Consider the following 25,725-nt stretch of genomic DNA (forward strand, 5'->3'; position numbering starts at 1 on the left):
CCCTTTGGCACACAGGAATACCTTAGTAAACTTCATTTTGGTAAAGTTATTAGCACAATTTTGTTTGTCCAGTCTAATTTGATCCCTAACATAATATACAAGTCTGACATAAAGACAGAATGAATACAACTTTTAATATAACTTTGATACAAACTGTATTTACAGAATCAAATAACAGGTAGTCAATATTTTCAGACTATAACCCTTTTCCAAGTCTCTGTCTCTGATGATAGCAAAAAACTTTCCTCCAAATCCCACCCAGTTCAACTTGTGAGAACTTACTGCTTTTATTCTTTTAGTTTTCTTTAGCCAAAGTAAGTTTCTTTTTTAAAGCTTATACTTTTCTCCTCTTCAAGAAGCACAGGCTGAGCTATTATGAATCCCTCTTTCAACTTTCAGACCATACAAATTAACTTTTATGAAATCAATCTATTCACACATAGGAAAGACAATAATTTGTCATTAACTATAAAACAGTTAAATGAGATTGCCTTCTCAAGGTGACATTACACTGGGTAAAAAAAGGTGAAAATAAAACATGCAAGGGTCTAACAATTTTAAGGACTTTTCAAATATAAATTCTGAAAACAGTCCAGCCCCTCCACAATTTAACCACAAATAAGGAAGTAGGTACTTTTTGCACTACTCAAACTTTACATCAAAAGTATCTATACTTAAGCATAATTAAGCCAACAAGTTGTTTTCAAATATTCTAATACTACACACACCAATCAAGTTATTAACCAGAATATTAAGCCCTAACACTTTTCACAATGTTATATATTTAAGTACTGCTCACAAAGCACACATATTCTAGTCCTTTTCATAATGTCATTGTTCCTGCAGTAAAACATTTCAAAGGCAGTGGCTTAACTGAGGAAAGTGACCTATTCTTTTAGATTTTTAAGACATTTTGAAGTGCTCAGATTAAGAAATCAGTAAGTAACTTAAAAGTTTTTTCCCTTACCTATCAAAAGTTATGTGAAAGTGTTTCAACCTCTCAACTGAAACTTTACTCAGAAAAAGACACGAGTGATGAAAAGCTGGAAACATCACCTAAGTACTACAATCTCATTTTCTTATTTAAAAATGCAAATATAAAAACAGTATCTAGCAAAAAAAGATCCGTCAGTTTGACATAAATAGGGTATACTCAATCTAGTATGGAATCATGTTACAATTATACATCACATGACTCATTTGTAATTTTTCTTATTTGCAGTTTGGAGGTCAGAAGACAATGTAGCTACATTCCAACTCTGGCCAATTTATTTAGAAAAAGTAAAAACTTAGGTCAATTGAATTACAATATAACTGAAATACTATTTATTATTAATAGATGCAATTTTTAACATCATGGCTCACCAACTGGTTCAAAAGGCCACAAGCAGGAATTTCACACCTGCAAGAGAACACATGTGATAATCCTCATAAAATAATATTATGAATATTCATGTGACTTGGGAACTGATTTAAGTTAAATGCCAAACGTGAGTCAGTTTGACTTTGCTTTTATCCTAAAAGGATTTTTATGTTGTTTTATGTTAACATGAAAAGCACTAAAATGGATCAGATCTTTAATAAAATTTACTATATTAAAATTTTTAAAAAATATTCAACCTACAATATCTTTCACTTATGAACTTCATGTATCTCTGAAAAACTATGGGTGCAAAACATGTAAAGATAAATAAAGCAAAAAAAATTATATATAGTGACATTCTGCTCTTGAAATGAGTTAAAAAAATATATAACACCACATATGTAAAAAATATACACACTTAATTATATGTGCTTGCACACAAAAAATTAATTTTAAAAGGCGTAAAAATGTGAAGGGAAAGTGAAAGGAAACATATCTTCCTATAATGTTTTACATTTTATAGAGAATGTAATCATGTGTTAACTGTGTAATAATTGAGAAAGAAAAAAGTTTGTAAATAAAACCCTACTTTTCTATATAGTTACTTTATAATCTTACAAATGTCTTTCCACTAAAAAGAAAATTCTGGCCCTATAATATATTCATACTTAAGAATACATCAACTCCTTTCTGAATATCTGCTTTAAAAAATTATTATTCTATGAAATACTCTCCATCCTCTAATCTCTCAATAAATCTTACTATTTTGCCACTCAAAAAGCAAGTAAGGAATCCTTAGAAAGCCCAGCGGAATGTACTTTCCTTTTGTATTTTTAGCACTGCCTCACTTTTTCAGGCACTTTTACACTGGAATTACTAGCTCCCTTCATTTTCTACAGCCTGAATAACATAAGGCCCTGCCCTAAAACATGAAAGATGTGTCCTGGGGCGCCTGGGTGGCTCAGTCAGTTAAGCGTCTGCCTTTGGCTCTGGTCAAGCACCACGTCTGGCTCCAAGCCCAGTACAGAGTCTGCTTCTGTACCTCTGCTCTGCCCACACCTCCCCACTCACAGTCTCCCTCTAAAATAAATAAATTAAATTAAAGAACGAAAGAAAGTTGTGCCCTAACATTCTTCATGTCTTTATACCTTCATTTTTGATTACTGACTCTTAACATATAATATTCATTCAAAAGAAGTACATGGTAAAGGACCTCAAACATACTTTTATATTCATATGTTTTACAGAGTTTAAAAGTCAGGACTGTGAAAATATGTTTTCAAGTGGGAACAGAGATACAAAGTTATAAATTTACTGTTACCAATAAAAGAAAATCATGCCCACCTTGAAAATGACAACGGCAGGGAAGAGGAGAGCAAAGTCAGACAAACGGGGAGGAGAGGACATACACAGAAACAGGGAAAAAGAAAGCAGAGAGGCAGAAACAGGTTCCATCCATGGGCAGACACATATTTTGAGTGTGGAAATGGACCAGAAGAACAAAGACTTCACTATCTACCACACCTCCCAGAAAACAAACGACCATAGGTACGCTAGTACCTATACATCACGGGAAAGTTCAAAAATGACAAGTAGCAGGTAGGAGATATCATCACTTGTAAAAGGACTACAGAGGAGAGCAACTGCATTTCAACTCTACTCCCTCTTCCCACATGAAAATAGGAGTTGTTCTTTCCCTGACTACTCATCAAATTTTCACACTATATGAAAGAGAATGTGATGTCTTAGTTTTCCAAAATGAAAATAGCTAATTAAAAGTATACAGCATATAAGTAAGCAGATAATTACCCAACCAGTAATTTATTTGGATACTTGTCGCAGAATGTTAGTTTACATAAAGATATAAAAGTATGCACATGCATATTTAATGTAAACGATCATAAAGTCAAGAATACAAACCTTCAATAGCAAGACCACTGTTTTGCCTCTAGAGGGCGAACTTGGTCTTCTGGAAAACTCTAGACAAGAGAAGTTACTTTCAGACTTTACAAAAAAAAGTTAAAATTTAAGATGTTGAGATAGCAAAAATTCCCAAACTTTCTTGGTTAACAGTGCCCTTAGCGTAGCATTAATTTTTTTATGGCTCCCCCTAAACCAAAAGAAATACCTAAGTATTCTGTTTAATAAGTAGTTATGCCCAACAATTTAATAAGGATTTATGTCCTAACACTTAGTATACTGTCACTTGAAAAAATAATACACATAAATTGAAGGGGAAAAGGTTTTCATTCTTAAATAACCACAATTACTAATTAGACATGTATGCTTGTTGTCCACTGCATAATTTCACAAATCTTGAAATCAGACGACATGATCACACTCGTTTCCTGTTGAACACTGATTTTTGCACAGTAGCTGATTTTCATCACAGCAACCTCAGAAAACCAGATTTACAAAGATATGATGCCACAGAAAAAAATATAGTGCCATTTAGTGTCAAAATTATGTATAATCTCAAGCTAACAGTCTGTACTGTATCCACCAGACGTGGAGTATCACTGACTCAGCCACTGCTCCCCTGTGCGTTAGCGGCAGCACATGGAGTACCCGGGCTCACAGGCTGCAAAACACAACACTACAGTTTCAAGTCCCAGCAGCTGTATAAACTAGTCAATATTTTAAGTAAATAAAATTAACTACAACAAATGTTTTTAAAGATTTAAAAATTTTCTTGTATTACCTGGGAAACCAGTTTTTCTTTGAGCAATAAAAGGAACACTATTAAATCCTTAATGGAAGATATTTTTTCCAAGTTGAATGATGATTGTTGTCTTAATGTGATTATTTTTATACACAATGGTTGTGTTGAATCTGAAAAACTACAACTGGGTAGGAGAGAAATAGGAAATGTATTACATACATATCTCCTTCTGAGCAACAACTTCTTGGAACTTAGAAATGCCTGCAAACTGATGCAGTCTCACTGATCTCCTAGTACTAATGGAGCCCAAGTTCAAGAGTCAAGTAAGATCTGAAATTTTTAAGAGCTTCAGAACACGGACATTAATACAGATAGTAGAAGAATTGACTCCGAAATTACTGGAAACAGATTATACATCCACCTATCTCACAAAGTCCTTGGTTCAGGCAGAACACCAGAAAAATGACCAAAGAAGGTGTTCAGCCTCAAAATTTACTCATTTTGCTTTCTACTGTTTCACCCATTGACAACTCCCTGCATCCATAAAATCTCTCCACTGGCAAACACTACCATACGCAATTAGAAGTCAAAGTATGCGGTAAGACTGCTTAGCTAAAAAGAAAAACAAAAAACCAAAAAGCTTTCCAAGGAATAACTAGGAAAAAAAAAATCAATGTTCTATCACTTCAGAGAATTTTCACAACCATAAAAGATAACTGAAAATATGTTCCGTTTTTTTTTAATTAAGGTTACTACAAATACTAATAATCCCCAAATTTTACACATAGAAAAAGTATGAATGAAAGTGGAATATGATTAATTATCAAGAAAAAATATTTGAAAAGCTAAGACAAACCACGTGGCTCTATTAGTACTTACCTGTTGAATGATTTTGGAAGTTTTCTGAAGATTCTCTCTGGGAGGGACTTTACCAAATAATTTCCAACCAGGGGCACTATGGACAACTGATTTGAGTTCCTTTGTCCTTTTTGGAAAAAGGTTTCTGAAACACAGAAAAGTTACATGAATTGTGTTTTTGGTAACCAGAGCACTACATAATAATTTTTAAAGTATGTTTATACCCAAGACAAATACAAAATACTTTTAAATTAAATTCTTTTTATTTTTTAAAGATTTTTTAATTTTTAAGTAATCTCTACACATAACACAGGACTTTAACTCACAACCCTGAGATCAAGAGTTGCATGCTCCACCAACTGAGCCAGCCAGGTGCCCCTAAATGAAATTATTTCTATTACTTATACAACTATTAGACTAACAAGACTTAATTAAGAATACCTGACCTACAGAGAAATATTAGAAAAATTATCAAGAGATATTAGAGAGATAAACAAATTGGGAGAAAAATGATAGCTGCAAATAAACTGTAAATAAAAATGAGAGCTGTAAATAAAATGTAAATATTTGCTTTGAATTAGTTACAAAGTATACTAGAACTGACTATACGTGTACTTGACAAAGCCAAGAATCTGAGAACAAAAACGTTAAAGAGAATCTGTATAAAATAGGTTACGTAATATAATCTTTTGGGAAAATACTATTTAATTATTTTCAGTAATAATTTGTTATTATTTGCAATAAAAGGGCATCTACTGATCCTCCATTGCTATAATACATGCTTATGTAAATTGTTTCCCTAGGACAGATATGTACAAGAAAGCTTATTGCCAAAGAGTCAATAAATAGCCAGGGAAGAAAGTATCTCTTGCGGTGCCTGGATGGCTCAGTCAGTTGAGCGTCAGATTCTTGGTTTCAGCTCAGGTCCTATCTCAGGGGTCATGGGATCGAGCCCCACGTTGGGCTTCGCACTCAATGTGAAGTCAGCTTGGTATTCTCTGTCCCTCTCCCTCTGCCCCTCCCGCTCCTGCTCTCTCTCTAAAATAAATATATAAATCTTAAAAAGATTTTTTTAAAAAGTATCTCTTATTGAAATCTAAAGGAAACTTGCACAAGGATCAAGGACTTTTTTTAAAAGACTTTTTATTTATTCATTTGAGAGAGAGTGTGTGCAAGAGCACAAGCAGGGGGAGGGTCAGGGGGAGAGGGAGAAGCAGACTCCCCACTGAGCAGGGAGCTCCACTCAGGGCTTGATCCCAGGAACCTAGGATCACGACCTGAGCTGAAGGCAGACACTTAACTGACTGAACTACCCAGGTGCCCCCAAGGATCAAGGATTTTACTTCTTCATCTCTAGGCCCTTACCAACCGAACTAAGTATCTATAGCAGATATAAGCAGGAATGACATTCAAAATATATATCCATCAATAAAGCATGACCAGGGCACTCTCAGAAAGGTACTAATGAATCCAACTAAATAGGAATCCTTCTTATAAGCTGTGATTTAAGTCATTAAGAAAATTTTTAATTTGCACAGTTACAAGTTATCTGAAGTCCTAAATAACTTGGCTTATCTACATTCAAAGTATCATATATCTGTTCTTAAAAGTACATTATTGTGATGATAAAAAGGAGTTAAGTTTTTAAAGCATAATGTTTTGTTTTATTTTTTAAGATTTTATTTATTTATTTGACAGAGAGAGAGACAGCCAGTGAGAGAGGGAACACAAGCAGGGGGAGTGGGAGAGGGAGAAGCAGGCTCCCAGCGGAGGAGCCCTATGTGGGGGCTCGATCCCAGGACCCCGAGATCACGCCTTGAGCCGAAGGCAGACGCTTAACGACTGAGCCATCCAGGCACCCCTAAAGCATAACGTTAAAGCCATTCTTTAAGTTTAGAAAGGTATCAATGGACTCCTACAAAAGAATGTGGACTAATCCATAATACACTCCCATTTCCTTGGGTGTGCAGTGGAAGTGAACTGATGACAACGTAGAGTAATTTCTACTTAGGATGCTCTAGAAGTTTCATTTCAGAGACTATATATAGTGACTCAATTCTCTACTTAATAAGATCTCTAGATTGGAGTTTTAATAATGACTATATGGTATATTTAGAACATACAATTTCAAGCCTCAAAGGATGGCCTATTAATTTAAATAACATTTGATATCTTGTGTGTTAATAACAGAATTTCTATGAGCATTTCTCCTTCAAAATGAACATGAAACTGTCAAATTTTCTTAATAGAGGGCACTGAAAAGACACTGAAAGAGAAAGGAGCTCTCCTGTGGTTTCCAGCCGCTGCAGAATCAGTCAGTGGTATGGGTGTGAGGACACCCAGTAGAATTCTACTCAGTCACATGCCCAGGACATGTAATCTTTCAGCAAATTTGCAGCATCGGCAAACAGCCTGGAGATGGCTTTTCTGCAGCCCTCTTGATATGGAAACTAGTACGCCAAAGGCTTCCTGCTGGCAGTGATATACCAGTTCCCTCAGTAAGCCCCACACAGCTCACCAGTACTCCCTGGCACTCCTCACCAAGCCATGCTATGCTTGCCCTACCAGCCCCTCTGTGGCTTGGCTATACTCCAAAGGTTTGCCATCCAGCCATGCTAAACACAGGAGAAAAATCTTTGTCACCATGGTTTATGCAAAAAATTATTGAATATGACATCAAAGTCATCCATCAAATAATTTTTTTAATTTTTTAAAAAAGACTTTATTTATTTATTTGAGAGAGAGAGTGCACATGTGTATAAGCAGGGAGAGGGAGAAGCAGACTTCATACTCAGCAAGGAGCCTGAGTGGGGATAGCACCTGGGACCCTGGGATCATGACCTGAGCCAAAGGCAGGCACTTAACCGACTGAGCCACGCAGGTGCCCCTAAAATAAAAAATTGATAAACTGGCCTTAATCAAATTTAAAACAAATTTAAATAAAATCTGCAGTTCAAAGGCATCACTGATGCACAATGGAAGAATAGGAAGATCTAGAGGTCAGTTCCTCCCCCAAAGTAAAAACTGAGCTGGAAAGAGAAATTGTAATCAACAGTTTTTGAACTCGAGAAACTTATCAAACACTTGTAACAAACAGGGAAGTACATGAAAGAAGAGGGTGCTGATCCTTCCTAAGTCTACCTACCACATGTGTAAACCAACTACCTTCTACCAATTCCTCAGCCCTTCCCTCCCAAAGCAGCGGGAATTAGGAGCCCATGTTTCTGAAGTGGTTGATGCATAAGGAGGGATAGTTGGGATCACGTCTTTCTAAAACTTGGCACTATGAATCTGGGTTGGTCTGGCAGTGCCTTGAGGGACCAGCACAGACACCTGTATCAGTTCAGTCATTTTGCAGCAGTGGCTTCTACTGGCGGTGTCTACTGGAACATTAAAAAAGATAAAACTCTTGCGACGCCAGGGTGGCTCAGTCCTTTAAGCATCTGCCTTCACCTCAGGTCATGATCCTGGGGTCCTGGGATCAAGTCCCACATCGGGTTCCCTGCTCAGCTGGGAGCCTGCTTCTCCCCTCTGCCTGCTGCTCCCCCTGCTTGTGCTCTGTCTGTCAAATAAATAAATGAATAAAATCTTTAAAAAAAAAAAAGATAAAACTCTTTTGTCTCTCTTTTTGAGCCAGACATTTAAGGAAAAAATCTTTTTCAGGCTACCAGCTGAATGCAGAAATAACAACAGAAACTTGTGACGTCACACAAAAACAATTATATACTTTGCAAAACAGTTTGGAAACATCACAAATGGATGAATCTAGCACTCAACAAACAAAAATCAGCAATCACTGAAGAGTTAACAGATTTACAGAATACATTATAGTAATCAGAACGTCCAGGTCTCAACAAAAAATTACAATACACACAAAGAAAGAACAAGTATGAACCATTCACAGGAACAAGATTTGACAAAAACATCCCTGAGGAAGTCCAGACAGTGGAACTACTACTCAAAGATGTTAAATTATACCCAATAAACTAAAGGAAACCACAAAGAAATGGGGAGTAGGGCATGCATGAACAAAACAAGAACATCCACAAGGCAAAAGTACTATAAAAAGGAACCAAACAAATTCTAGAGCTGAAAACTACCATAATTAAAATGAAATATTTTTCTTTTCTTTTTTTTAAGATTTTATTTATTTGGGGATGACTGGGTGGCTCAGTTGGTTAAGTGTCTGCATTCAGCTCAGGTCATGATCCCAGAGTCCTGGGATCGAGTCCCACATCAGGCTCCTTGCTTAACAGGAAGTCTACTTCTCCCTCTCCCTCTGCCTGCTGCTCCCCCTGCTTGTGTGTTCTCTCTCTCTGACAAATAAGTAAATAAAACCTTAACAACAACAACAACAAAAAAAAGGACAAAGAGAAAATTTAGAAAACAACAAGAGAGAAGCAAATCCCACAAACAAGGGATCTTCGGTAAGATTAACAATTGATTTTTCATCAGAAACCAAAAAGTCAGGCATGTTAGTTGTTGTTGTTGTTTTTTAAGATTTTACTTATTTATTTGACAGAGAGAGAGTGAGCACAAGTAGAGGAAGCAGCAAGCAGAGGGAGAGGGAGAAGCAAGCTCCCTACTGAGTGGGGAGCCCGATATGGGACTTGACCCTGGGATCATGATCTGAGCTGAAGGCAGACGCTTAATGACTGAGCCACCCAGGCGCACCATGGCATGTTAGTTTTACATGAGACCTCTACTAAATTTTTCGAGATACAGATTGCACCAATATTGTATAAACTATTTTAGAGAATGAGAGAGAGAATAATCCTTAATCATATCTCTAAGGCCAATATGAACTCAGTAAAAAAACCAGGCACAAACAGCTTAAGAGAGTAAAATTACAGACCAATCTAACTCATAAACACAGAAGAAATATACTAAACAAAATATTAGCAAACTAAATATAAACTGTAAAGACAGATGAATACATCATGACTAGGTTGGATTTGTCTCAGGAATGCAAAGGTAGTCAAACATTAAAAGATCTTAAATGTTATTCAATACGTTAACAGAAAACAGGAAAAAAAAACTATGATAATCTCAGTGCTGAAAAAAGATGGTAGAGTCAAACATTCTATTCACGATAGAAACTACAAAAGATAGCTAGAAGAGAACTTCCTTAAGGACACCTACCAAAAACCCACAGTAAAGGTCATTCTTTTTTTTTTTTTTTAAGATTTATTTCTTTATTTATGAGAGAGAGAGAGAAAGAGAAAGAGCACGGAGGGGCAGAGGGAGAGGGAGAGAATCTCAAGCAGACTCCCCACAGAGCACAGAGCCTCATGTGGGGCTCAGTCCCACAACCCTGAGATCATGACCTGAGTTGAAATCAAGAGTTGGACGCTTAACCAACTGAGCCACCCAGTTGCCCCAGTAAATGTCATTCTTAATAAAATGTCAGAAACATTGTCTTTTAAAATAAGGAACAAGACAAGGATGCCACTGATCTCACTTCTATTCAACTTTGTTTCGAAGGTCTTAGTGTAATCAGGTAAGAGAAAGAAATAAATGGTAGAAGGATTGGAAAGGAAGAGCAAAAGCCATTATGCATAGATAATATGAAAATCTGTACTTAAAAACTCCATAATATACTATCAAATTACTAGAAATAAAGAGTTTAGCAAATGGTTAGCTAGAAGATCAAAAAACAGAACCCAGCTTTGACTTTGTATCTATCAACAATACCTAGAAATAAAAGATGAAAGCGATACCAGTATCAACAAAATATAAGGTACCTAGGAGCACCTGGCTGGCTCAGTTGGAAGAGCTTTTGACTCTTGATCTCAGGGTTATAAGTTTGGGCCCCACATACGGGGTGTAGAAATTACTTAAATAAATCTTAAATATATATATATATAACCTAGAAATAAATCTAACCAAAGTTTTATAAGACCCTTATGGGGAATGGATACAATTATCCTGAAACATATTAAAGAAAACCTAATTAAATAGAAAGACAGCTTATATTAATAGAAAGAACACTACCATAAAAATATAAATTCTCCCCAAATCCATCTATAGATTGTACACAACTCCCATCATAAGCTCAACAAGGCTTTTTTTTTTTTTAAGACTTTATTTATTTATTTGAGAGAGCGAGAGAGACAGCAGAAGCAGGGGGAGGGGCAAAGGGAGGGAGAAGCAGGCTCCCCGCTGAGCAAGGAACTCAACATGGGGCTCTATCCCAGGACCCTGGGATCATGATCTGAGCAGAAGGCAGATGCTTAACTGACTGAGCCACCCAGGTTCCCCTCAACAAGGTTTTTGAAAAACTTGACAAAACTCTAAAACGTATACTGAAGAGTGGACCAAAAAGAGCCAAAACACTTTGAGGGAAAAAAAGGGGGGGGGGGTAAAGCTGAGGTGCCCTACCGAAGATAACCAAATTCACTAAAACCACTTTTTTGAAGATTTTATTTATTTATTTGAGAGCGAGAGCACGAGCAGGAGGAGGGGCAGAGGGCAGGGGAGAAGCAAACTCCCTGCTGAGCATGGAACCCAAAGCTGAGCCTGATACCAGGACCGGGAGATCCTAACCTGAGCTGAAGACAGATGCTTAACCAACTGAGCCGCCCAGGTGCCCCAAAAACCATTGTTTTAAGACAGCATAGTAATGGCCCAGGGATGAAAAAATTGATCACTGGAAAAACAATACAGAACTCAGAAACACACAAAAGCATAAGTGGAAACAGAGGTGGCACTGCAATCAATGACAACAGGATGGATCATTTAAAAAATGACGCTAGGGGGCTCCTAGGGGGCTCAGTCTGTTGAGTGTCCAACTCGTGATCTCAGCTCAGGTCTCAATCTCAGGTTGTGAGTTTGAGCCCTGCATTGGACTCCAAAATGGGCATGGAGCTGCCTTTCTTTTTAAAAGTATAAAAAAAAAAAAATGATTCTGGGACCTTTGGCTATCAATGTGGGGAAATGAAACTGGATCCCTACCATATATAAGAGTCAGTTCCCAATGGATTAAATAGTTAGCTCTGAATAGTAAACTTGCAAAGTTTTAGAAAGAAATAAAGAGAATTTTTAAATAAACTCATAGCAGTGAAGAATCTAAAAACAAGACCCAAAAGCACTATCATTTTTTTTAAACTTAATTAAATCACAACATTAAAATTAAGGACTTCTTTTCATGGGGCAATATAGAAAAAGTAAAAAGACACAAATCTGGGATGTCTGAGTGGCTCAGTCGGTGAAGCGTCCACCTTTGCTTCAGGTCATGATCCCAGGGTCCTGGGAGGGAGTCCCACATAGGCCTCAGCGGGGAGTCTGCTTCTCCCTCTCCCTTTGCACCCCTCCCCGCTTGTATGTGGGTGCGCTCTCTCTAATAAATAAATAAAATAAAAAACCACAAATCTGGAGCAGAAACTACAACACAAATAAATGACAAAAGATTGGTATATAAAAAATATAAAGAACTCCAACTCATCATTTCCTAAGTGACAAACTGTCTAATAAAAAAGATAAAAACCATTAAAAGTATTGCACAAAGACGCCAAATGGCAAATAGAGAAATTTATCAGAAGATATTTAGCCTCATTTGTAATTATTGAGCCCACAAACTAAAACCAGAATAACATTTTATTTACACAGGATTGGCAAAAACTAAGAAATCTGATAATACCAGATTTGGAGGGAGAAAAATGCGGCTAGGATTTGACAACAGTGTGATCACACATCGGTTTCTAGCTCATAAAGCTGAACACTTGCATATACTACCATCTAGTGATTATACTTCTGGCCACATGCTCTAAAGTTCTGGACATGTGCACTAGAAGACACATTCAAGAACATTCAAGGAACACTATTCAAAACAGCAAAAATCCCAAACAGTTTAATAATCCACTGGCAGAAGAATGGAAATTAAATTGTGACGTGTTATTAAATGTAATATTGTTCCTTAATGAACAAAAACCAAAGCTACATCCATCAACATGGATGAATCTTAAAAACAATGCTGAGTTTTAAAAACAAACAAAAATGCAAGATGCAGAAGAGTACACACAGTATACCACTTTTATGAAGCTCTAAAACAATATAATAGAGCAATAAGAAAAATGTTCTGGCAAAAACTATTGCTTAAATCACTAAATGAATTCAGGTTAGTTGTTACCTCTTAGGGCTGAAAAGGATAGTAAGACACTCACAGGTATATTTTCAACACTATTGATAATGCTCTATTTCTGAGACTCGGTAAAGGGTTCACCAATGTATACCATGCCACATAACGCACGTATCTGTTACATGTTTTCTTCCATACGTGTCCAAAAAAATACTAGTTTTTATTAAGTTATGTAAACCTAACATCCTGACGGGAACTCCCTGATAACTGGAGAGCATCATATAAATAGTCAAAAGATGGCATATTCTGAATCTACCACTGGGGAGCTATAAAGTTAGCCTTTTTCTACCTACATAGTGCTGAATATCCACTTTTGCCACAAGCTTAGGTATACTTCTTTGGGTCAAAGTTGATAAACATTTCAGATTTTAAGTACTCCTCTTCGGGTCAATTCACATCTCCATATAAATTTGTCTCAATCATCATACTGAGGTAGTTAACTGGGTCAGAAGACTTCATGCCAGCAATTAGCTCTGGGGCAGGGGGGGAGAAAGAAGTGTACAATGAACAATAAGTTTGTTTGGTTGGTTTTTAGAACTACCACCAACTCTAATCATTGACCAGAATCAGATCTTTCACTACAATCTTGTTTCAAATCTAAAAACCCATCAATTGCTTGCCTCCTCACAATGCATAAACAAGGTGGTTTTATGAAGGGAAAAAAATTTCATTTCATTCTCTACACTAGAAATGTAGAATTATGTATATAATTAAAGCAGGCTAACATAAAATAGAAGGGGTTACGCAGTTTTTTCAAATGCAGTGAAATACAGCTTCAAATAATGTGACCTGGCTAAGAATACAGACATAGCAGAATGAGGAGACCACAAGCATGAGATATAGTTATACCAAGAGAAAGTAATAATCACAGATCAGAAAATTCTCCACACGCAGAGCTTTACAGAGAGCCCTTGGGGGTGGTCATATCTCTATACTTTTACCTACGATTAAGGTATTGTAATCACAATCAAACCTATTCTCATATAAAAAACTAGAGGGTACACAGAGAAATACTGTTCATCAGGCCACCTATAAGTTACAGACTCTTTATAAATCATAGCCAAAATGCCAAATATACATGAATCTTTTAGCAAAGACCATTAGAAATTATCCTGTATCACAAAAAGCCTGCATGTGGGTTTACGTCTGAAATTAATTTTTAAGAATATTTTAGACTTCCAAAATTGAAGTCAAGGAATACTAACATCTTAAACCAAACAATAGTAGGCCTTTCTATGAATGTAGTTTCTGAAGAATCATGATATGATTGGAAAGGATAAAAAGGAAAAAAGCAAAATAAATACATAAGCTCCACAACAGAAAGCCTGGTTTCAACATGTTTTATAGTATAATATTACACTGATAATGAGTTCAGCATGAAGTTTAAATTTTAATTAAATCATTAAAAGAAACCAAAGACAAATACCTTAAGCTTACATATCCAATAAACTTTAGTTACTGTAACAAATTTCCGTAAAAGAAATATGAGCCAACAGGTATCCAATTGCTAAGAAAGGCCACCAGATAATGTTCCACATTAATTTCTTATGCCACTAAGAAATTTTGGATTAGGTTTTCAGGTTATTCCCTGCCACAAAAACTGTACAATGTTAACTAAAAGGCATATACCTGCAACACAAAGTAATTTTAAGATATTGTTACAAATACATGAAATTGTATTAAAATAGCACAGATCAAATGGGTTCTACTAGTCAGTCTAGGATAAGAGTACCACTCTATTAAGTCTTAAGGGAAAATATAAGAAAAAGGTACAGTAATAGTTCAAAAACATGTCATATGCTGTCATTCTTCCTATACCCCATCCCTTGTCCCACAATCTACTATCAAGGGACTGGTGAAGCTGAGGTCTCAGCGCAAATAAATGTGTGGGACTAAGTTTCTCCTCACCACCTTTTCAAACTGAATACACACACACACACACACACACACACACACACACACACACAGAGTTCCCTTTTTTCTATCCCCCAACATATTCAAATTTCTTAGTCAACATTAAAGGTTCTTAGCAAAATCAACCAAATGTGTTCAAGCACCCATACACAAAAAAGGGGACAGCTCTTCCTCTCTGGATTCCAGAGGTAGAGCTTGACTGTATGAATGAGATTTACATGGCAGTGTTGTGAGGAAAAGGTTACTCCTACTCTGTATTCTTCATGTTTCAGGGGAGAGATGGAGAGGAGGGGCACTCCTGGCTTCTTTCTGTTCCCTCACTCATCTCCTCCACCTGAGGGGTTAAATTTTGGTGACAGACATAGCTGCCTAACAGCAGAGAAGATACAGTTTGCTCTGCTTTCCTAACAATATGAGGTTAGGTTTCCTCTGTACCCTCTGCCTCCAACTCCCTAGGGAAAGGCCTGCTCTGCTAGTGAGCAGCTGGGTCTACCAGGTGACGTTTCAGAAGGCACACAGCAGCCAAAGGCATGTCTTTCAATTCAGTTTCATCAGCATAAAGCTGATGTTTTAAGGTCCCATTTATGTGTCTTACGTATTTTTTTCCTACTGATTCCAAACTCAGATGGGCTGATAAAGAAGTGTTTTTTACCAGTTCTCCCCAAACTCCAAAAGTCAAGTTTTTAGAAGTTGAAAGTATCTTATTACTTCAGATTACTGGAGATATTAAAAACTATTTTTCTAGTTTGGGTGTTTTGGGTTTGTTTGTTTTTTTTTCATTCTGTGACAACATCTTGTCTAGAGAACAGGAAATGGTAGTGGCAATCCATCTTTTCTCCATTAAGTTCATTCTCTTATCCCCAGTCAACGCTATGTTCACACACACAACTATCGACACACACAGAGACATAAACACACCATCTTCCATTCTCTCCTCTAATCTGTGTCTGCTCTTTTTAGCAAAAAGAAAATGAGAAAATCTGTTGTACCAGCTAAGAAACAGCACTAGGTGAGAAGCAGCAGTTCAATGTTTCCATATCACTGAAAACATAAAAAGGAAAAAGAGGCACACCAAGAAAAAAACTGATGTGGGGATTAAAAGAAAAAAAAATTTTCTCAGTGGCTTTTATAATAAAGGTTGGTGAATGTTTCTAGCTTATTAATACTAATATTTGCTTCACATATCTGTGTATCTGTGTCCATTTCATTTTTCCAAGATTTCATTTCTTTTACCACACAAAAAGAGTTACACATGATAAAACAATTAGAACACTTGCCTACTCACCGTATTAAAGGATAAAGCTAACCAAAAAGGGGCAAAACTTACACAGTGATTTCTAAAGTAGCAGAATCTCCAGGGCTTCGGTCTTCAAGAACTGGCAAGCCCATGTAAACATGACAAAACCATATAAATTCTGAGACAAAACCATGTAAATTCCATAATTTCTCAGACTATGGAATTTGACAGTTATAGAAAACTGGGACTGCCTAAATTGTCAATCTTTTTTCTGCCAACAACGTCAGCTCCAGGGGGGAAAAATCACTCTTTTTGCCTAACATTTACACCTACATGACTATTTTAACTTTTTAGATTAAATTCTAATCATCATTTACATGGGGTTGTACATAAAAAGAGGTTAGAATGCTTTTCTGAACAGTTAAGAATCCAACTTCAATCAAAAATAAAATCAGCTAAAAAAACAAAACAAAACTAGAAATCATGACCTGCTCTTCGAACACTGTCTCAGTAGAAACTGGACTGCTGAAAACACATGAACTTCCTGGACTTTGTACTTAAGTTTCCCCGAAGCATAATAGAAAGCCAAAAAGAAAACATTATCTAGTGATCATGGAATGCCACGGTTGACTACATAATTAATTCAAAGAAGTAGAAGTACTGTCTCTTTAAAATTCAGTACTTTGGCTACCCTTGAGTATTTTGGATTAAAGATCTGGCATGAAGATTACTTACATTCTTTCCAAACCTCAATCATTTTTCAGTTGAAAACGACTTTCAGCTGACTGTATGCAAAAAAAGTACTTTTTCTGCCAGATAACTAAGGGTTTTTTTTAATTCCAAGAATTTTTTTTCAGGCTTTTTCTGGATCTTCTCTTTGTTGTTATTACAAATTGTAAAAATAAAAAAATACAAAATTTTTATTTAATATACACTGCTAAACTAACCTACATATTCTCAGAGATTGGAACTATCAAAAAAGGACAGAATTCAGTATTACTTTTTGTCAAACACACACACACACACACACACACACACACACACAGAATTTCAAGGCTTAAAGTAAAGGTTAGGGGTGCCTGGGTGGCACAGTCGGTAAGCCGTCTGCCTTCGGCTCAGGTCATGATCCCGGGGTCCTAGGATGGAGCCTCACATGGGGCTCCCTGCTCAGTGGGAAGCCTGCGTCTCCCTCTCCCACTTCCCCTGCTTGTGTTCCCTCTCTCACTGTCTCTGTGTCAAATAAATAACTAAAATCTTAAAAAAAAAAAAAAAAAGTAAAGACTATATATATATATATTTTATATATATATATATTTTTTTTTAACTATTTTAGAGCTGCGAGGGACCATAGAGAGTAACTAGGTCAAAGGTTCTTGATCATGAATCAATGAACGTACATGAATGAGCTAGAGGAGGTCCACATGCCTCCTCAAACTGCATGCACAATTTGAAGTAAATGATGTGCTTACGTAACTTTTTCTTGGGCAGTTGTCTATAACTTCCATCAAATTCTCTAAGTATTCTATGTACCACCGCCACCACACTGGGAAAGCCTATAAAATCACTTGCCAAAAAGTCACATAGCTAGAGATCTGAGCCAGGTCTCGTGAACAGTTCCTCTTCCTTCTAACCACACTTAACTTGTTCATGTCCTTCACAGAACGATTAACATGTAAGAGCTTCATAACTATGCCTATTCCCTTTCATTCTACACATTGCCAAAATGCTTTTTGATACTCATTTGAAGTTCAAAAATACAAATTATTTTCTTCTTCCTCCTATGTTCATGTCAGCAAGTCACCTTGTGGTATATCTTATTTCTTTTTGTAAGCAAATATTTATTTATTTTTTAAGTAATCTATACACCCAACACGGGGCTTGAACTCATGACCCCAAGATCAAGAGTCGCATGCTCTACCAACTGAGCCAGCCATAATAAGTTCCGGGCAATATCTTACTAATAGAGATCTTTTTATTCTTTTGTTGCACAGACAGAACAAAATAGAATACAATTTAGGGGAAAAGGAAAAAATTTTAAAATATTTTTGCTTTTGTGCTACACACCAATTGCATGTCTTGAATGCTTCATGAAGAAAATCTCCATCTCTCTACACCCAGTATAGTACCTAACACATTCAGAGGAGAGATAGAAACCACCAGAAGAAGAAAAGAGGAAGAGTATAGGAAAGAACTTTTAGAACAAGAACATGAGCAGTAACAAGGAACAACACATCAGCAAAATATGAGAAAGGTATTCCAATCACCAGGAGGTAAAGCTATCTTTTAACCTAAAAGAAACTTGGGGGGGGGGGCGCCTGGGTGGCTCAGTCGTTAAGCGTCTGCCTTCGGCTCAGGGCGTCATTCCGGAGTCCTGGGATCAAGCCCCATATTGGGCTCCTCCTCTGGGAGCCTGCTTCTTCCTCTCCCACTCCCCCTGCTTGTGTTCCCTCTCTTGCTGGCTGTCCCTCTCTCTGTCAAATAAATAAATAAAATCTTAAAAAAATAAAAAAATAATTAAAAAATAAAAGACAGTTGGGAAAGAAAGGCAAGATAACAATTGATGATGATGAATAACGCTAACCACATTTGTGAATGTTTCCATTTATGCCTCCTGCATAAACAAAAAGAAATGTTAGTGTTTTTGTTTACGATAAAAGTAAAATATATTCATATATATTTAATCTTCAATAATGGATACAGGGTTTCTTTCTGGAGTGATAAAAATGTTCAAAACTGATTGTAGTGATGGCTGCACAAGTCTGTGAATATACTAAAAACCACTGGATTGTATACTTTAAGTGGATCAGTTACATAGCATGTGATTTATACCTCAATCAAAGCATTATTTAAATAATGAAAAAATTAAAAAGTGACAATATTTAAAAATAAAAGCAGAAAGAAAAGTGGGGTTTATCCCAGGAATGCAAGGCTCATTCAATACTTGAAAGTCAATCAACGTATTCCACCCTATTAGCAGTCTCAAGAAGAAAAACCACATGATCATATCAACTGATACATTTGACAATATCTTAAATCCATTCTTGACAAAAAAAACATACACAGAAAATTAGGAATAGAATGGAAGCTCCTTAGCCTGGTTAAGGGCATCTTAAAACACACACACACACACACACACACACACACACACACCTTATAGCTAACATCATACTGAACTGTGGAAGATCAAATATTTTAGAGATTAGAACAAAATAAAGATGTCCACTCTCATCACTCCCTTTCAAAATCATACTGAAAGTCCCAGCCAGTGCAATAAGAAAAATAAGTCTTATATATTGATAAGGAAGAAAAAAATAAAAGTTTCTCTATTTGTATAAAACATTATCATCTATATAAACAATCCCATGGGATCCATAAAAAAACTTCTAGAACTAATAAATAACATTTAGCTTGATTATAGGATGTAAGGCAAACATCAATCAGATTTCTCTATACTAGCAGTGAATAACTGGAAACTAAAATTTTTAAAAGTAGATCATTTATAGTATCTCCAATATTAAGTATTTACATATAAATATAACAAAACATGAGCAGGATGTATATGCTGAAAAATACAAACCACTGGTGAAGGAAATCAAACAAGACCAAAATAAATGGAGAGACCTGTATTCAAGGAATAGAAAATTCAACATATTAAAAATGTCAATTCTTCCCAAGTTAATAAGGATTACCTGTAGATACGGACAAGTTGATTCTAAAATTGATATGGAAAGGCAAAGGAAGTAAAATAGACAAAACAATTCTGAAAATTTATTTAATTGTTATCTTCTGTATTTGAATACAAGCTCTATGATGTTATCACTGTATTAGACTGTGAGCTCTGTGTTCAGCACTGTATCCTTAGTGCTGTGCTTACACACGTAAATGAAAGTTTACTAATTCGGGCAGCTACAGAGGAAAAAAAAAATCACTTCTATTCCTAGTTGTCTTAGTCCATCCAGGGTGTTATAACAAAATACTATAGATTTGGTGGCTTATAAACAACAGAAGCTTATTTCCTACAGTTCTGGAAGCTGGGAAGTCAAAGATAAGGCACTGGCAGATTGAGCGTCTGGTGAGAGCCTCCTTCCTGTTCACAGACTACTGTCTTTTGATTGTATCCTCACATAGTGGAAGGGATGACAGAGCTGAGATCTCTTTTATAAGGGCATTAATCCCATTCGTGAAGGCTCCACTCTCAAAGCACCTCCCGAAGTCCCCAACTTCAAATACTATCACACTGGGGATTAGGTTTCCAACATATGATGGGGGAGTACATGCCAAGATTCAGTCCTACAGCATTAGTCTAATGGAGGAGTGCAGTCTAGTGAGCCGTTATGTCTATAAACCCTCTCTACGAGCCAATTCTTGCATCATTCTCTTCTAATACTTTTCACTTTCTATCTTATATACTGATCTGAATGCAACTTTTAAACTATAAATGTACTGAGAACAGGACTGTATAACATTCGTAATGCCCTGCATATAAGCTATGTAAAACACTCACCGAATATTTTTTAAACCAACACAAAATGAAAATTGGCTGTTTTTCTTTTGATGTGCAGTTTTACAAGTTTCACCACATGTACAGATTTGCATAACTACCACCACAATTGAGGTGTACAACAACAGTTCCATCACCCCAAAAAATTCCATCATGTTACCTCTTTGTAATCACCCTCTCCCCTAACTCCTGTGAAGCACAGGAATGAACCTGAAGATAAACTTACAAGCCAGATTCAAGCCAGAGAAGTAAATCTTGCCTCATGCTCCCTGCCAGTATCACATCACAGCATATCAATTTACGTCTGCAATGTGATCATGGCTGACTTCACCAGAAAGGCCTTCTTCTAGTTCCTTCCTTTCCTGGAATATAGTTGCTGTTCAAATATGCCTGCTGAATGAATAAGGGAGGGCCCAGACAAACAGAAATTAAGAGGAGAATGTCAAACAACTCATTCTGGATAGAATAAACTACAAAGTACAAACAGGAAAGAATAGAGCATTTCATTTTCTTGCCCTCAAACCCTCAACAGTCCCTAATATTTATGGAAATTTTTAAATTTTTTATCCTAGTTTTAACAGCTCTTCACAACTTGAACCCAAATTATCTGTCCAACATTAGTTCCTACTACTCTTGCCACAACTAAGAGAAATATATGTGACTTTAGCATACCTGCAACCCACTCCCACTATTTGTGCATTTGCCCCAATCCCTAAAAAAGCAGTAGCCCGATGTGGTTGCATTTGTATCTTATGGCCTTGCCCTTCAGAACAGTATTCATTCATAGGCTGAGACAATCAGATTCCCAGGATTTTTTTTTTTTTTTTTTTGGTGGCCAGCAAAGCAAGGTTTATTGAGTGACAGCAAAGTGACCATACAAAGCTCCCAAGGAGGGAGAGGACCCGAAGGGGTTTCCTTTTTTTTTTTTTTTTTTTTTTGAGTCCTAGAATTTTTAAATAGGAAACTTAGAAAATGAGTCAGTTGAAGGCTGGCAGATGCTTGAACTGATAAATCAGGTACAGCTGAGACAGCTTTATAGGGCTTCTGTAGGTGGAAACCATGCACTGAACAACCAGAAGACAGAAAGATGAGAAATACCATTTCTTGAAAAGTGGAGAAACCACTGTTCCAGGCATTCTATAGCCCACGTATATTTTATTTTCTAAATATCTACAAGATGCCTATTTCATGCCAACAATAAATCTTCCTTCATTTAAGGTAGCTTAGGTGGGCCTCTGTTCCTTAAAATTATGGACACTAATCTAACCTATTAGCCAAACTCTATATCCTTTTCCACACATTCTGTACTTTCCTGCCTCTATGCTCTATGTAACTTATATACACATTTTATTTCTCCTATTAAAGTATAAACTAAGTTGGTTACATATATATATAGAACTGTAATATAGCCAATCTAAAGATTTTATTTATTTTAGAGACAGCGAGAGCATGTATGCACCTGCAAGCAGGGGGAGGGGCCGAGGGAGAGGGAAAGAGAGAGAGAATCTCAAGCCGATTCCACGCTGAGCATGGTAGCCCCATGTAGGGCTCGATCTCGTGACCCTGAAAAATCATGACCTGAGCCAAAATCAAGATCAGATGCTTAACTGACTGAGCCACTCAGGCACCCCAAATTTGGCCAATCTAAAGTTACAACTTTTGTGCATCAAATGATACTATCAAGAAAGTATAAAGACAAGTCACAGAATGGGATAAAATATTTCCAAATCATATAACTGATAAAGGGTTAGTATTCAGAACATATAAACTCATATAACTCAACAAAAATACAAACAGCCCAATTAAAAATGGGCAAAAGATATGAATAAACATTTCTCCAAAAAAGATACACAAATATCTAATAAGCACATGAAAAGATGCTCAATGTCATTAGTCATTAGGGAAACTCAAATTAAGACCACAGGGAGATACCACTCCATACCTACTAGGATGGCTAAAACTAGGAAAAAAAAAAAAAAAGGATGTACAAAAAGTGGAGTCCTTGGACATTGCTGGTGGTAATGTAAAATGGTGCAGGTACCATGGAAAACAACTGGTGGTTCCTTAATAAGTTACAGATTATCGTATGACCTAACAATTTCACTCTTAGGCATAACACCCAAAATAACTTGAGAGGCATTAAAAAAAAAAACTTGTACACAAATTTCACAGCAGCAGTATTCATAAAATCCAAAAGGTGAAAACATCCCAAAGAAATGTCTATCAGTGGATAAGTGGATAAAAAAATGTGGTATACCCACACAATGGAATACTATTCAGTCATCAAAAGTAGAACAGCACTGATATATGCTACATGGATGAACTTTGAAATCGTTATGCTAAATGAAAGAAGACACAAAAGGCATGTATTGTATGACTTCATTTACACAAAATATCCAGACTATGCAAACCCACTGAAACAGGACACAGATTAGTGGTTGCCAGGGGAGGGGCTTGCGGGGAGAGGGGAGTGCAGTGACTGCTAATGGGTATGGAGGTTCCTTCTGGAGTAATGAATGTCTTGGGACTAGACAGCAGTGATGACTACAAACACCATGAATGCGTTAAATGTCACTAATGGTAAATTTTATATGTATTTTACCATAATAAAAAATGTTAACAGGTTTCTAAAACTGAACTTCCAATTATCAATTTTTAAAACATGATCACCAGTTTAATTAAGACTAGACCCATATCTTTAAGTATTAGTAAGTATGCCAAACCAAAAACCATAACTAAATCACACAACTTTGTAAAGTAGGAACTATTTCAAGGAAATTCACTTTTATTTTTTTTTCTGGTAGTGTTTGGAATTAAATATATTACACAGAAAACTAAATCCCACTTAAACAAGATACAAAAATGATTTCATATCAAAATCTGTTTATTCTACATGAGCTGTTTTATCAAATCTAAAATGAAAGCTGATATTTAAAATTTTTAAAAACTTTGGTGATAGCAAACAAATGTTATTTGGTATAGATTTGTAAGAATGAATAAGAATGAAAAAAATGACAAAAAATGAATCTGTTTGCTATTACTAAAGGATCAAAAATACAAGACAGAGTGCAAGAAAAAGCCAGATACATCCACTTCTACTGAAATTGAGAATAATTTGTTTTGCTAACCAGAAAAGCTGAAGAAAGGGCACCTAGGTGGCTCAGTTGGTTAACTGTCCGGCTCTTGATTTCCACTCAGGTCATGATCTCAGGGTCATGAGATCGAGCCCTGCATCAGGCTGGGCATGAAACCTGCTTAAGTCTCCCTCTCCCTCTCCTTCTGCCCTCCCTGCCCCATGTGCATGCATGCATGCCCTCTCCCCCTCTCTCAAAAAAAGAAAAGCTAAAGAAAATTATTTACTTCCCAAGTGGAAAAAGCATAAAGGATATTACAAAACTTGCAACTTCATTAAGGCAACATTTACCATACAGATTTCAACATTTCTTTTACATTATAACACTGCCAGTTACAGATGCTATATTATGGATTTTCTCATAATCTATATAAAAGTTAGTCCTTTAGGGGCGCCTGGGTGGTGCAGTCCGTAAAGCGACTGACTCTTGGTTTTGGCTCAGGTGGTGAGATCCTGCCCTGTGTCGGGCTCCACGCTGAGTGAGGAGTCCGCTTGGGATTCTCTCTTTTCCTCCCTCCGCCCCTTCAGCTTACGTGCACACATGCGCTCTCTCTCTCAAAATAAATAAATAAATCTTTAAAAAAAAAGTTAGTCCTTTAAACATGGACTGTTTTTGCAGTTGGTAAGTAACAAAAGAGTTGTAGGCTCCACCGAAATTAAACTGATACAGCCAGATCTACCCAAGATGACCAAATTTAAGGGTGGCAGACACCAAGTCTCTGACTTTATTTAATCCTTCAGAAGAATATGAAGGTGAAATCATTTATGCTGGTTTGTACAAACCACAACTATTTACATATTTGCCTGGTAATGTAAAATGGTGCAGGTACCATAATAGATAAATCTATTATACCTAAGATATTATTTAAAGTACTTATTACAGTTAATGTACAACTAACTTGTTTAGTTGGCTTCCTCATGTGTTTCAGCTTTAATCTCCTCCAACATTCAGTTTTCCAGTCCTGTCTTACATTGGCCCAACAGATCTCTCTCCTACAGAAAATCATCTCCCCAAAGACAGGTACCAAAATACTTTGAGAAATGATACTATTAAAATAAGAAGTGGAGAGCCTCCCTGAGTGACCACTTCAAAGGTTCCAGACATTTAGCTATATTACATTCTTGTACCTTTTTAAAAGCTGTAACCCAATAAATCTTTGTGTTCCTATTATATATAAGGCCCTATGTCTCTATGCAGAGACAAAAAAGCAAAAAAAGACATGTTCCCTATCTCCAGGGAGTTTGGAAGTCTCAATACTTTTGTCTTTGCCTCATTCAATCCTTGAAATGGCTGAAGGGTATACTGCCAGCATCCACTTCTATGAATCAATGTATTTAACATGTGCACCGAATGTAAAGACTTGACTGTACACCAACACTCTCAGGGTTTTCCCTGAACTTGTTTCCTTTCTGATTCACGACAGCAAAACAACCAGCCTAACGGCTATTCTGGTTCTTTTCCCCCTCATCAAATTCCTTACAAAACATGGTAGACATAATTTTTCACATGACTCTCCATTTTCATGTCATCCCACTTCCCTCAAAACAAAAATCAGATTCAAGGTTTTCCTCCATTAAAGCTTCACAAAAAGGCATCTGGTAGAAGCATATGTCACTCAATTTGTTAGTGGTTTCTTCTGACAGGGATTGAATTTAATGTTATTTACAGCAACTACCAGATATCATACTTTAATAAGGAGACTGACAAGCACCCATAAACTACCACAGTGTATCCAAGCCCTGGTTTCACAAGTCCCAAATCATCTGCCCCAAGAGTCTATTCTAAAATGCAATTCTGCGGGGTGCTTGGGTGACTCGGTAAGTTAGGCATCAGACCCTTGATCTAAGCCCAAATCTTGATCTTGGAATCGTGAGTTCAAGCCCCACATTGGGCTTCATGCTGGGTGTGGAGCCTACTTT

The 25,725-nt window shown here is 36.6% G+C and overlaps 1 protein-coding gene across 2 annotated transcripts in view; it reads right to left on the bottom strand.

The window, feature by feature from the left end:
* TBC1D12 (TBC1 domain family member 12) overlaps positions 1 to 25,725 on the bottom strand; it is a 103,963-nt gene that overhangs the window by 64,533 nt on the left and 13,705 nt on the right. The window contains exon 2 of one of the 2 annotated variants that reach the window (XM_040624308.1): positions 4,905 to 5,028. In XM_040624308.1, the coding sequence (XP_040480242.1) occupies positions 4,905 to 5,028 (124 nt within the window). Of the gene's footprint in view, positions 1 to 3,283; positions 3,338 to 4,904; positions 5,029 to 25,725 lie in introns of those variants that run through there. The other variant, XM_008696268.2, reaches the window with a different exon arrangement.

Source organism: Ursus maritimus, unplaced genomic scaffold (assembly GCF_017311325.1).
Source record: "Ursus maritimus isolate PB19 unplaced genomic scaffold, ASM1731132v1 scaffold_7, whole genome shotgun sequence".
Lineage (NCBI taxonomy): Eukaryota > Metazoa > Chordata > Mammalia > Carnivora > Ursidae > Ursus > Ursus maritimus.